The following is a 15,668-nucleotide window of genomic DNA, read 5'->3' on the forward strand; positions in this document are numbered from 1 at the left end:
AATTGCCCCCACCCCCTCCCCAGAAAGGTCGCAAAGAAGCTTAAGTATATTTATCATTAAGCAATTCAAATCAGAAGTTTACAGGAGTATTAAATAAGTAGCATTTTTCTACCCCCCTCAAAACTTAAGTTTCCCTTTCCTAGCTTTATTTTAACTCAATAATTCCCCCCACCCCCTCCCCAGAAATTTCCGAAAGAAGCAATAGACTATTTCTCCTGAAGCATTTAAAGTCAGATTTTTAACCGAGGATTAAATAAGTACCATTTTTAAAAATCCCTCAAAACTTAATTTCCCCCTCCTAGCTTTATTTTAACTAAATACTTGCCCCCTCACTTCATATAAAGTAGCCGAAATAGAACTTAGTTATTTTTTTTAATTACACTGAAAAAAAATTGAACACCTAAAAAGCCCCCCCCCCACCCCCCGATAAATATTCGCTAGTTTGGTGTGGCATAGACAATGCGATTTTTTTACTAATATCAAAAGCGCGGTTTTTTTGACAAGCAAAAAAAAAATTACATTATATTTAGGTATCTCTGAGGGGAGGGAGCAGAGAAATCTAAAACAATGGTTGGGGTGGGGGATTAATATTATAGCGAAAATAACATTTTAATATCTCTGACACACACTTTTACAGTGTTGAAAAAATGGCGAAAAGAAAAGGCTAAAAAAAAGTTGGAAAGAAATAGGTAGATATTTCTATAAGCAAGTAGAAAGGAGAGGTAAAAATGCTTACATTTCCAAATTCTGACTGCACTTGTGTACCTGAAGGTCCTGGAAAAGTATGAAGGGGGGCAACCTCGCGATCTTGAGTAGACGGGGCTGAGGCATTATGAGAAGCCGCCCACTCTCTTTTCAATTTTCTGCCAGGTTGCATAGAGCTTTGCGCAGGTAGCGCAGAGCTGGCACTGGCGTCAGAGGCTCCGGGCATTAAAAGTTGAGTGATCAATGGCTGGCCCAGAATATGTGTAAAGGAGCCGGTATATCTTATGATGGAGGTCCTTGCAGCTTGCATCCGTGTGACATCGTTCCCTCTTGCTCTCTTTTAAGGGGGAGAGTATATGCCGGAATCCTCCTTGAAAAAGAAGAAAAATTTAGTAAATGATAATCATATTCTAGAAGAAAGGAAATTAGTGAGATTTTTATAAAAGCCTCTTTATCATCTATAAAATCCATGAATTCTAAAATAAGAGCATTTAAAATGCCCCATCCCTTCCTTTCCATGAAGGTAAAACTTTGAAGATATAACTGAAACATTATTTGCTTTCATCAAAGACATTTAAAAATAGAACACTCCTCTCATTAGGGTTAATTTTTCCATAATTTTCTTTAAAAAAAACTAGAGTTTACAGTCAAAACCCTTATTAGTTCAGATCTTACGGAAATAGTTTATTTTTTGATCCAAAACTGAACTTTTTTCTAACCAAAGTTACATTTGAGCCAGTAAAATGTATTTTCCATAATTTTCTTATAAAAAACTAGAGTTTACGGTCAAAAACCTTTACTAGTTCAGATTTTACGGAAATTGTTTATTTTTCGATCGAAAACTGAACTTTTTTCTAACCAAATTTTCACATTTGAGCCAGAGAAATGTATTTTTCAGAATTTTCTTACAAAAAACTAGAGTTTACGATCAAAAACCTTTATTAGTTCAGATTTTACGGAAATAGTTTATTTTTCGATCCAAAGCTGGACTTTTTTTTCCTATCAAAGTTTCACAATTAAGCAAGAGAAATGTATTTCCATAATTTTCTTGCAAAAAAATAGATTTTACAGTCACAAACCTTTTTTAGTTCAGATTTTACGGAAATAGCTTATTTTTCGATCCAAAACTGGAGTTTTTTCAAACCAAAGATTCAAATTTGAGCCAGAGAAAAGTATTTTCCATAATTTTCTTACAAAAAACTAGAGTTTACGGTCAAAAACCTTTATTAGTTCAAATTTTACGGAAATAGCTTATTTTTCGATCCAAAACATAATTCACGCCTTTTTCAAACCGTCTAGAATTACGCAAAGCTTGTAGCCTTAATCATAAGCCTCTTAATCACCTATAAAATCAATGAATTCAAAAATAAGAGCATTTAAAATGCTCCATCCCTTCCTTTCCATGAAGGTAAAACTTTGAAGATTTAACTGAAACATTATTTGCTTTCTAGCCTAATACTATCATAGTTAAAAAAGCATAGTTTTCACCCCCTCCCCCAACTCCTTTCTTTTTCTCAACAATAATTACCCCCTTTAGTAAATACACACGCGTACATACAATGCTCGTCTCATTAAGTTTGTTTAAAGTGCAGTGAAATGTAATCTCACGAGAAAACAGCCTTCTAATCAAAACAGCTGTTATGAACATATGAATCTTATTATAGCTCGCATATTTACAGAAAGTTCCCCTTTCTGTGTGAAACTCAAATGATAGATATGAATAAAAAGGTTATATTAGTCTACGAATAATTTATATTTACTTACCAATATAATTCTTTTATTGTCCATTTAGAATGAGTGAATTGATTCTTATATGCTTATTTCAACTTCTATTAATCAACTGACCCAGAAATGACCGATTTGTTCGATATATATATAGCAAAAAAAAAAAATGATTATAACCAACTGTAAACCGGTATTTCTAGAATGAGACCATTCTTTGATTACGCAATTTGACAACTTCTAGTTTTCGATTAAAAAAAAAAAAAAAATGTTATGATGAAAGTGCTTCAAAACCCAATCTGGCTGCGTTATACATTCTCAACCATAGTTCCAAAACGTGTTTGTTCACTTCATAGGTATATAATATAAAAGGATTGGTCGCTTTTTGCAATGTGCACGTCAAACTGCACTGTATATCCATGCCGCAGGTGTAAGATTCCGTGTAGGTTTCAAATCTTATACAAGCTTACTACTGACAATGCACTTTCATTTGTATTTTTTTCAGTAAGTCTAAATTATGTTCTGGCCTTGGGAAGGCATAAGGGTTTTGAGCCCTGCTCATGCTAATTTCTGCTCACTTTGAGTTTGACTCGTTTATTTATTGTAATTTTTCTTCTTTTTGGGTTTCATTTATTTATCGATGCTGATTTGTGGTAGTTTCACGCTTGGTAGATTATTTTATTTTATTTTTGCTCATTTTTGGTTTAATGGAGTTCTTTACTTTTTATTGAAAAACTTATTTTGTGAATTTTTTTTTTATTAATTTAGGTTCGTTTTATATTGACATAGTCTTTTCAGGGAAATAGAAAATAATAGTTTAAATGTTTTATCTTTTTTAAGACTTTATAGTTTGGCCTGCTATTTGTATGCCAGAGAAAAACTTTCAGCAATTTTTAACAACATACACCCTTTTAAAAATCTGGACACAAATATTAGTGTTTAATTTAGTTTCATACCTCCTCTAGTTGACCTGAAATAGAAAACTTGACATCATTAGCAAAAAAATCTTTTTACTCTCTTTGATAGGTTGGGATACATTTACGCTATTTTGATTTGGTTAAATTTTAAGAGCAGAAGTAGCCACGAAAGTTTGAACATAATACCCTCAGTCGTTCTTGGGATACTGCTGAGATGCCTTATTGGGAATTAGCATTAACACAGTTCATCTTGATTTAATATTAGGGCAAAATTTAGTTTTTAAACATAATGGGCAAATGGGAGGGTGGGTTTTTGAGGAGGATTAGTTGTCCTCCAATCACTTTCCACTATTAAAAAGGTCATTAGCCATTCCAATCGAATGGGTCCTTTTCCAAGTTTCTATGACAACTCCTTCGATACGAAGTGCCCTGGTCTAGTGCCTTGGTTATAAAAATGAGACTGCAATAAGTACTATATTTGAAACATGGATGGCTGCAGGGTTGGTGGGGGTTAATCGGTGACTATATAGTAATTATGAGGTAACCAAAAGAAAGGAAAGCATAAGGGCCGTTTTTTCACTCATCAATGTGCTAAGATCTTGCATCTCTTTTCAGAAAACGCTTAAAAGTGAAATCTTTGAACTAAGATCTTACTTCTTTTGTTGTTTTTATGCAAACGTCTTCCCTCATTCTGCTCTGATCAGCGGTATGAGAAGAATGATGAGTATATCATCAAAGTTCTCTCATAATTGTTCTATATGGCAGAACAGTCGCGGTGTTCAGACTTTTTGCTAACATCAGTGAGCTGTAAGATCCTAGAACAAAGATGAGTTAAAAAACAACAATCTTTGCAGAAAGATGTAAGATCTTAGATATGAGATATTAGTGCTAAAAAAAGGGCCTATAGTAGAAACAAACAATGAAAAAAAAATGCATGTGTCAAGGGGGTATTTTCCGCTGGGGGGGGGGGGCGGGGGTATTTTCTGATGGTATTTTCAGTGGGGGTACTTTCCGCAGAGGATATTTTCCGCGGGGGTTTTTTCCGTAGGGTATTTATCGCGGAAGTATTTTCAGCGGGAGAGTACTTTCCGGTTGTTTCCGTGGGGGAATTTTCCGGGGGGTAAACACCTAAAACCTTAGAATCAGCATGAAAAACCAATAATGTGTCAATTGTAGTAAAAATTCCTTTTTAATTTAAGTTTAAATTTGCTTGTTTAATTTAATTCTTATTTGTTTTAAGTTTTAATTTTTCCCCATATTTATAAGTTGAATTTTGTCTATTTAATTTACATATCTAGAAACTGCAAACAATATTTGTTTTTAAATATTATTAATGAATTGCTGAGATTAATGACTTAATGAAAAACTGCTACTGGTATTTACAGTTCACTTTTTTTTTACAATTTTTGCCGCAATATCAGCAATAAGTGTTTTCAGCTATTGTTTCCAATCCCGTGCTCTGGCTCTAAAACCTACTCTGTAAAAGGCCTGATTTACTACGTGGATCCAAGCCCTATATGAGACTGAAACCGAAGCTAAAAAAATTTTTTGACTCCCGAGTTTTCGCAACGAAACTCCATTGTGTTTTTTCCCCCAAAATTCCCCGAATCTTGAAGACTTGTCCCTGAAAACTCCCCGAGTTTTTAAGGCATGTCCCCGAATTTTAAGATTCGAGAGTGGAAGCCCTGCTTGATACACAGAAAGATGTTTTGCGACGTTTGGACGCCGGAAGCGCAGTGTCTGTTTACGAAAAAAGGAAAATAGGTGACTGCTTGTCTGTCTCTTATCTTGACTATGCTGAACAGATCAGGGTGAAATAAAATATTTGTAGATGAAAGAATACGCACATAGGTACAAAAATACTGAATTTAAACCACATTGTACCATAATTTTTTTAAATGTACTATATTTTATGGGATTGTATTAAATTGTACCAGTAGAGGTGAAATGTACCAAAATGGTACAATTGTACCACGTTTGGCATCACTGGTCTTAACGGTTATAGAGCAGGCAATGATAGCAAGGTTTTCATTGCTAATACGATATTACACTGTGGTTTTTTGGGGTTTAGGGGGGGGGGGAGGTACCTAGGTTAGGTTAGGTTACGTATTTAATATATATTATGCTTTACACCCCACCCCCCCCCCTAATGTGCAAATATATAGCACAAATTTGTTTCTAAACTATTATATATTCATCCTATTTTATTTTATTTCATTAGCATTAACCAAGCTTGACTTTTTAGAGAGGCCCTTATAATGGGATAGTACCGAAACCCCTTGTTTATACAGCGTCAGATGGGAGGATACCGGGTAATAGGCATTTGGTCTTTACTTTTCTCGAGTGTCTGTCTCACGTGTTTTACAGCTAATAGAACAGTACCATTAAAAGTTCTAGTGCCCATTTTAAGTGATCAAAGAGATGTGAAGGCAACTAGCCCCCCTCGTACGCCCATTTCTCCCCAAAATCTTCAGAGCAAAATTTTGAGATAACCCTTTTGTTCAGCATAGTCAAAAGATCTAATAACTATGTGTTTGAGGATGACTTCACCCCCTACAGCCCCGGGGGAAAGGGGTACAAGCTATGAACTTTGCCGATTGTTTTCATATATTATTGGCTATTGAGAAGTATAAAGTTACTTTTCGGGAGGGGGAACCTTCTGGCTGGGGGTAACATGGGAATATCTTTCCACGAGGGAATTTTTCATGGTGAAGATATTTTCCATGGAGGGGGAGCTGGATTTCCCGGTATTATTTAAAAAACGATCAAAATTAACTAAAAGACCACCAACTGAAAGTACTTTCAGTTTTTTCAACTGAAAGTAAGGATCAACATTAAAACTAAAAGAAATTATTACGAATATGAGGAGGTTGCCACCTCCTTAATACCTTGCTCTTTACACTAAAGTTTTTCTGAACTTTTTAAAAAGCTTATTATTCTAATTAAATGGCACTTGTGTTTCATGAGTCATTCTTAAATAATCGTAACAAAAAGTCAAACTTCAGCGTAAAGAGCGAGGACTAAGTGTTAATTCAATTGGGAGAACAGAGTCACTTAAGGAGAATTCAATGCCCATAACAAACAACAAAAGCACGAAGAACAATAGGGAAATCTTTTTGCAAGACAGTGGAGATAATTTTAATGAATATTTCGACCCTATGTCCAAGGGCCGTCCTCATCAAGACAAAAATATATAAAAGAAAAAAGACTCGCCACAACAAACGACCAATAAAACCAAATTTTTTTTTTTTCAAAGCAGTCCTAGCATCCTTACTTCAGCGAAGTTCAACCAGGACTGATAAAAAGTAAGGTAAAACACGGCGATTCAATGAGATGAAAGAAAAATGAATTTAAAACACGTTCTTATTGCTAATCTAGCCTTTTTAGCCGCTAACCTCAAAAGTCTTTTTGTGACCGGTTCTGTGTTAATGTCTATTGTTTTTTTTTTATATTTTGTAAGATCATTTTTAATTAAATTTGTGTATAGAGTATCTAGTGTGTATTCACCCAAGTCCCTATTTGAGGAAATATTATTATTATTATTATATTTCCTTAAATGCGTGTATTATTTTGTCGATATCTATGGTTCCCATTGAGTTATGCACTAAGTTCATTGGTGTAAACCGGAGGCATGGGCGTAAAATATGATCTATTCTGTAAACCATGTGACAATAAGTGGAGATCATAGGTAGTGAGCAATGGGACATCATTAGAGGGAGGATAAAGGCCTTATTCTCAGAATATTCAATAATTTTTAAAATATTCGTCGTAAAATTATAAGTGTTATGAAAATAGGTCAAATGTTGTTCTTTTTCGCAAGTCTTGGCCCTCATTTAGATAGTCTAAGGCTGTTGGCCTCTCCAATGATGCATGGAAATGATAAGTCTTGACAGGAGGCTTAAAACTCCTCTCGGACTTCCCAACATCTGCACATCTTTTCTTTTTTTTAATATCCGGGATTGAGAGGTAAAACGAAATAAACAAAAAACAAAAACGTATCCACTGCACAAAAAATATGAAATTTGTTTTTTTCAATAAGAACTTTGAAAGTTCACTTAAGAGGCACTTGGGTGTCCAGAATTTGATAAAGTTTCACCGAGATTGGATCACTTGCAGGGGGGTCACCCTTTTTTTAAATTGCACAAGTTTAGTTATGCTAATAACCTTTTATGAGTACTTTAAAACTTAATGCATTTTATGTAAATATATTCGGTTGGATGTAGGCTCCATACTGTTCCCAATCCCTCACTTTTTTGTTTCTTTTACTATTACCATGGGTATTGCATTTCTCCGCAGGAGACTTAAAGCCCCTTTCATACTTCCCAACTTCTGCAAATGTATTCTCTTTTTACATTCCAATTATTTTTTGATGTCTAGGAGAGATGAGTGAGAGGCAAAATGAAACAAATAAAAAACAAATATTCACCCCTTGCAGAAAAATTACGAAATCTGTATTTTCTCATTGAGATCCCTGAAAGTTAAATTGAGAGGCACATGGATATGCAGAATTTGATGAAATTTCCACCAAGCTTGGATCAGTTTTGGGTGGGGGATCCCTTTTTTGAAATTATGGAAGTTTAATTATACAAAGAAGTTTTGAAGAGTACCTTTAAAGTTAATACATTTTATGAAAATTTGATAAGTTGGATGTAGGCTCTTTACTGTTGCCAGGCTTCTGTTTTTTTAGTTTCAGTTACTATTAATAGTATCCCTATAGTATGTTTTAGCGCACAGGTACCCCATTACTACAAGCGCATAGGTATCCCATTACTACTAGCGCACAGGTATCCCATCATTCCTACGACACAAATGGTGTTATCAAAACTTCCGCTTGATAAGGAAAATTCTTGGAAATGCATACCAGCTGTCATTTCTCGGTGAAATGGGCATTTGGACACAAGCAGCCAGGCACAAGATACCCATCACATGATCATTAATAAAAAAATTTGATGGTGAGCCACTTAGTATCACAGTTCCACATAGACGTTTGATTAGTTTACATTGTTTCAAGTTAGATAAATGTTCTAATAATTTACAAATGAGTGATTTTACACTATTGCACCTTGAATGAGTTGACAATGACGATATGAAGACAAGAGCTCCCAATGTAGCAGTTGAAATTTGAAAGGATTGTCGACTAACATTAGTTTGGGATGAGATGCTAGGTAGATTTGTCATATCTTTGAGTAAATTTAAGATGGAAGAAAAATTATGTTTTGCAGTAAAAGTGAATGTAATGTATATATCCAGACTACAATATGGATTGAATGCAATGATGAAGCACATTGAGGACAATGGATTGACTCACCTCATGGGGAAAGAGTGAAAATTTATATTATTCCTTTATTACATTTCTGACTATATAAAATGTTTTTATAATATTTTGTTTTTTTGGTTAGATATTTTGGTTAATCGTTTACTCCTCTCTCTAGGGTACCAATATATGTTGAGATTGTGCACAAAGTAGAAATTTCCAATTTTTAGTTTAGTCTATAATCGGCAGTGGGAGTGTCAAGAACAAAAATGGATGGATTTGAGAATCAGAAAATCTTACGGAATCTTGTAACATTGAAAAAGTGTTTGAATCTAAATGATCAATTTCGAATGTTAACCGTACAAAAGAAAATATTCTCTGAAAAATGCTTGACATTATCATGGAAAATGATTCTCCAACTTTGGATTATTGTATGAGGCATTTTCGTTGTGGGCCAAATGCATTTACTCAAATTATTAACGTATTAATTGAAACAAGACAAAATGATATTTTGGATTTGCTTTTTAACACTACCTAAAACATTCAAGTGTCCATCATGATGATTTTTCAGTCTTTGTTTTTTTTGTGAGAACAGTCGATAATTTAAAAAATCCTGTCCAAAACAGATATAATTGATTTTAACAACACTCGATTACTCCTCTCTCTCCCTCTCTCTCGCCTCCCTCTCTCTCTCTCCGATGGAAGTAAAAAGAAAATTCCTATTGTTCGCAAGTCAGTTTCTACTTGGTGGTGTGAGAGTAAACATTGTGAACACTGTTCTATAAACGTCCATTATGTTTATATACATTGGGCAGCTGGTCCTCATGTGAGAAATCCACTACAGTTGATGAACATAGTGAAAAGTGTAGATTATACAATCCATTTAAATTGCATAGAGGATACGCTCTGCAAATTAAGGATTGTAATTTCTGTCTTGAAGAGGCTTGTGACTCTCACCCTAAAGGATATCTATGCTCCAATTGTCACTTTGATATGTGTGATCAATGTGAAAATATTTACGTTGGCATGATTAAAAAAAATCCTAAACGTGATTTCAGTTTTTTCTAAGGGATTGGTATCGTGGTGGATTCAAATTGTTTTGGGAAAAAAAATTTGGAGCACGTTTCAATTGTAAAATCATCAAGAGAGTATTGTTTTTACGGGATCGTTGCGAGGACAATGGTAGCTATGATTATAAACCAACTGATTTTTATTTTGCTGTTACAGAAAGTGATTCTTCAGACGAGAATATTGTGTGTGACACTACTTCAAATAAGCAAACTGAAACATGTGAATTTTAGAATATGAATCATAATAGTATCATCAACTTCACAAAGAGATATAATAAAAATGAAGTTGAATTATATTGTGGAAAATAGGACCCTGACTTTGCACGCCAGGATCAGTACAAGCTGAATCCCAATCGTCTGTAGCCACTAGACATTGTCGACGAAGAAAACCACGTACATGACAGAGAAGAAGAAATCTAAGAGATGAAGACAAAAGACTTTTTATTGTACATATAAATTTTATTAATAAATAAATTTGCAAAAGTTATTAAAGTATTTCTCTTTTAGGGCACTTAAATTAATATTATACAGGAAGGACAGGGTATTTTTACTATGAAGTCATTCAGTCGAGGATTGTCTACATAAATATTTAGAAATTCATTGTAAGTATAGTCACGACATCGAAAAATAAAATATAGTAATGCATGAAAACCACAGCTTTTGGTTGATAAATGTAGTACTCACTTTCAATTTTGAATAATTTATTTCTCAGTTTTTTTCAAGGAAGTTTTTGATGTGAGCTGTGTAGAATGCATATGGTAGACCAAAACGATCAAAAATTTATATATTGTTCGCTGTTGGAAAGATGCATAGCCAATGCCCCGTCTGCACAGTCGATGGACTACTATTAACAATGAAAATGATGTTGTTAGCACTATGAATATGTTCAAGGAAATTCGAGGGTATGCAATAGGATTTATATTTTGACGTGTATGGATCCAAGTTAAATACATCCATTATTTGATTGGTGTTCATGGTGCCAAATCTAATAGAAAACTACCATCAGGGGTAATTTCTCAATAGGTTCCAAATTGATTTAGTGAGAATAATGTTACACTCTTCATCAACGGTTTGGCAAAGGCACACTCTAAACGTCTACTGCCCCTTTGGGCAATACCCATATCTTGAGTACCAGAAAAGTCAAAAACAATGATATCGTGACTTTTTTTCGAACAATGTATCGGTTTACCATTTTCAAATTGTTGTGAATCTCGATCCAGGGATTACATTGTCAATTCATTGAGGGTCCTATAGAATCTATCAAAGGATAAGTTGTAGAGAGGAATAATATTTACTTTACTTACAAGAGAGGAAAGTCCAAACATTTCAAATTCATGTGGATAGCTTGTCCATGATCCTACGGCACTGGCACTTTTCACAAATGCCAAAGCAAGTTTTGAAGTAATTTCACCATTGATAAATGAAGAATCGGTGTAGGTACTTGAACCAGTGGCAATATGGCGTTGATCGGTGATTATGTGAGAAACAAGCATTTTGATATTATTTCCAGAGGCTCTTAATTTTTTTAATTGCCAAAGTCACAGAACTCATAACCTGTTGTTTTCATACATGAAGTATCGCCAAGGTTCTATTGAAATTTGCATCGGGTGATGCATCAACTGCTTTTCTAAAGATGAAATTGGATAGAGCGAGCGGTTACTTTATTTCAGTTTTAACATTGGCATCCATATGAGGCATATTATATATTTCTTGATTTAGTTTACCAACTAAATCATACTTCTTATTCACCACCCAAGTGAGTTCCACATCAGTATCGACACTCAATCTATAATCATAGCCCATTGCCAGACCTCTCAATTTTTTATGGGACTTTGGAGTCACCAACATAAATTGTATGTAGCTGGCATAGTTTGATAGATTGTTGCTAGTACTCACCAATGTTCCATTTATGTAGACATATATTTTTCTAAACAAATTGTGTAGTACGCAATTTTCATTGGATAATCCATCGGTAGTGGTGGGAGTTTGATTGTCAGACATTTTCCTCACGAAAATTTTAAATCAATAAATGTGGATGATAAATCTATGAAGAAGTCTTCATTGGAATAAATTTGAAAATATATGTTTTCAGCGAGTGGTTGTTGTTGGTAGAATTTTTCATAGTATTCATATTTTAAAGTGACATCTACACTTTCTGCATTGAAAAGATTTCGAGATGAGGTGACTGTGGAATGAGATTCCTCTTGAGGTAGATACGTCATTTCAACCTAGGAAAAGAAATCCTTTTTCGATCTAACAGTTTTTTTCTTGTTTGTTTTCTTTTTTGACAAGAGTGATGTCTTTCATTTTTGAGCTAAGGAGAGACTGATGAGTGATGAGGTGTTTCTCGGCCTTTTTAAACTTTTCCCACTTGGTCGTGATTTTAATCACTCACCAAGGGATCGTGCGCTGGACCTGAGATTTTGTGAAAAATTTTCTTTAAAATCTTTACCAACCCCCAAATTGTGTAGTGTAGAGGATGCAAAATCTGTGTCAACCGGAGCAATATATTTTAAGCCAGGGGCAGTGCAGAGTGGAACAGCTTAGCAAACCAACTGCCAAGACCTTAGCCCAACATTGATGAACAACCTTTGTAATAGTCCATCACATGACCCAATTGTCGAGGTCCGAGAGTAGTAACATAGTAATTAATATTAGGAAAAACAAATGTATTTTTCCTATTACCCATCTCGTTGTTTTTGAATGTGTTGAAAATGACTTGTAATTATAGCCAAACCTTTTGTTATTGCTAAGGGTTCGCCTAATTCAGTTCTTAATGTTAACTGACAGAGTTCCAAATACGAAGTGTTTATAAGAAATACTGAAGATGCTTTATATAATAGTGATGATCATGTTCACTGGTGGTTTTTCATTCAAGATTACGTAGGGAGGACATTTGAATTACCAAATCTAGAAGTTTCAACAAAGGACCCATAAGGATATATACAACTGTCCGAGAAGAAACCGGGTGGATAGTCTGCAAACATAACACGATCAATCCCACTGACAGTTCCAGCATTTTTACCATTGATTATATTTCTGCTTACAGCAAAGAATATGTCTCAGATTATTATTGAGATGAATCATTTCACTGTGAATGGGTGAGCTAATGTAAATGTTACCGTGTTCCTTTGAATAATTAAATGGAAATGCACAATTCTTACGAGCTTTTCGAGATTTTTCTATTGATTGTACTACCCAAATCAGTCACACTACCAAATTCTTTGTATTTGAATGTGCGATGGGGATAGTCAGTAGATTTAAGGGTTTCTATCCATTCATAGTCGACAAGGAGTGACCAGTCAAATGGTGCAACTTATATCTCATATATACAAAATTATTTAGGATATCATTTATGTTTTTGAGAATACAATCGATAAGAGCAACTTTATAATTTTCCTCGTTAAATTCGATGGTTGGGAAGAGTTTTGTCTAAAAATCACTTGCTTTATTCAAATCAGAGTAAATGTAGAGGGGATCAGAGACATTGGACATAAACGTCACAGAAAAAATATTGGGCATTGTGTAGCCTACGTCTTCAGCAGGTATGCACGAATCAAAATCAGAGTTCTATCCTAGCCAATGAACAAGCAGCTGTCTCTTGCCCCTATGAGTGCGAGTCTTTAATATCTTTTCATTCTAATACATTCCAGTGTTTTTAACTTTTTGTAATTTATAATCATAAAAACTGACAAGAATGTCATCATCTTTCATGTCATGTAGACGATACGTTATAGGTGCAGTGCCTAAGATTCTGAAGACATTAAAAGGTTCAGTGGACCACAAGTAGTTACCCTTTTCAAAAACATTAGTAGTTCGATTGATTCAAATAGTATCACAAACATTAAATTTCTTCTTTTTCACTTCCCGCCGACCATTGGAATATTGTTTAAGAAAAGTGTCATGTAAATTGCCATATCCTCGATGAACTTCCATAGGGATTGAGTGGGACAGGAATCAATGAAGACATTGATTATAAATCAACATGATTTTATCCAAATCATGAATAAAAGCAGCAGTACTTTTCAATGTACAATATCTTGCAATTAAAAGTCACATAGTCTTTATCAATCCTTCAGCCAATTCTGCCTTTATTGGACGACGACTTTGATAGACCGTTGTATTATGTTTCAATAGGATCTTCTTTAGATGTGGATTAACAAATTCACTACCCTGATCTGTTTAAATTTTCTTATAACATTCCTTTTCAAGGATGGTTTCAAGAGCTTTAGCAACTAAATCACCTCTATTTGACCGCAGTGGAATGGCATATGCATAGCGACTAAAAACACCAATCGCAAGTAGAATGTACTGGTATGGCTCATTGTGACGCCGTTGAATCTCATCTAGAGTCAAAAGATCTGCTTGTAATATTTGTAACGGGAAAAAGGCTTTAGTTAGTCGATAGTGATTACCATAAACTCTATGATTACGATCTAGGGTGTAACTTGTTTCATTCTGTAATTACTCTGCCGCTAGTTTCTTTTTAAGTCCAGTGACTTCAGCAAGTGCGGTGGGTGAACTTAAACTTCCCCCTTTACCAATATTTTCATAAACACGTTTCAAAGCTTCAACCATTTTGAAAGTAAACACGTAGTGAAATGTCAACTACCCTTTTGCGTACTAACAGGTGGTGAGGGTGATGTAGTGGTATTAAGAAGCCTTTGCTTGAGTCTCCCCACTTTCGTCAAATCATCATTGCCATTTTATGGGTTAGTATTTTCCGAAAATGATTTGAAAATATCTTTTGATATTTGACTAAATTTCCTTAATTGTTTTAAAAGGTGTTTATTCCCTATAAGAATTTTGGGGAAGTTCGACGAGTTTAAAAATTTATGCAGATGACTGTCAAATAATAAAGTCTTTTGCGATTTATTATGAGATCTGATAACAAATCAAGTAGAATGTAGGTCTTGTCATGGATTATAACTTGATTACCACTAGCATTAATTTGAACATGTTCACTTTCAGTGAGATAAGTAAAGAATCTTTTACACTGCTCACGATAGGAATGAGGCATTAAGTCATCAACACTTGTCAAAACTTTAGACAAATCTTCTTCTTTTGGTGGTGGAGGGTGTGGTGATGGTTGCATTGAATTGTGAGTCACTTCCTCTTTGTGATCCCTGACATTTACATTGAGTGGTCTCTTATGGTAGGATTTATGTTTGTCGACTCATGGAAATCCATTTAAAAGCAGAAATAAATTTTCTTCGTCTGAAATTGTCTCACTGTGAATGAATTTATTGAGATTGTCCTTGGAATGCTCCTTTGGTGAAAGGGCAAGTTCTATTGGAGTCAATTTGTAGGATTTGGCCATCTAAAGAAAACTGTTTAAAAGTCCTGCAATGATTGGCAGTAAAAGTGCAAAGAAGCTACCACCCTGCTTGAAGAACTTTTTTTTCTTTTAAAATCGTTTCCTTTGTTTTTGGCTGCTGCTGCTAGGACACGTAAAAGTGAACGATATTTCTTTTTATATTGCTTAACTACTTCTGGCGGTTGAACATTGCCTTCAGTTATCTTTAAACAAAACTCAGATATGAGATTAATGAATTCTCTGTCAACACCATGTATGAATGTGGCCTTCCTAAGCCGCGGTTTTGAATTACCTAGGACGGTGAATAAATACCGGTGTTCATGTAGTTTCTTCAGTGTCATGATGTCAACTAGCCACCTTTTTTACGGTTCACTGGGAAATATACGGTAATTTCATTGTCAAAAATATCAGTGACTACACGTAAATCCTCGGGTATGTTCGGATTGAGATCCAGTAGAATATAACCATAGGGTTTATTTGTAGCCTTATTGTATGCCGAGAGTAGAAAGTTTGGTTCACCGGGATATATTTTTCTGTTTAACGTTATTAGGGAGCTTCAATCACCAACAACCCTGTAGATGATATAGTAGGTACAATTAAAAACAAGTATCCTCATACTTTTGCTCTGATGAAAGAAATTGTGTAGAACCAGGGTTACAGAAATCTGTTCATGATGAGATCGG

General features: G+C 34.6%; 1 protein-coding gene across 1 annotated transcript in view; it reads right to left on the reverse strand.

The window, feature by feature from the left end:
• Window positions 1-914: 914 nt before the first annotated feature.
• Window positions 915-15,668, reverse strand: part of LOC148949828 (uncharacterized) — a 133,463-nt gene continuing 118,709 nt past the window's right edge. Inside the window, exon 6 of the mRNA XM_089092796.1 lies at window positions 915-1,075. Coding sequence (XP_088948922.1) covers window positions 915-1,075 — 161 coding nt within the window. The remainder of the gene's footprint in view (window positions 1,076-15,668) is intronic.

This window comes from Artemia sp. Qi Xiang Cuo, chromosome 8, assembly GCF_049724085.1.
Source record: "Artemia sp. Qi Xiang Cuo chromosome 8, ASM4972408v1, whole genome shotgun sequence".
Taxonomy (NCBI): Eukaryota; Metazoa; Arthropoda; class Branchiopoda; order Anostraca; family Artemiidae; genus Artemia; species Artemia sp. Qi Xiang Cuo.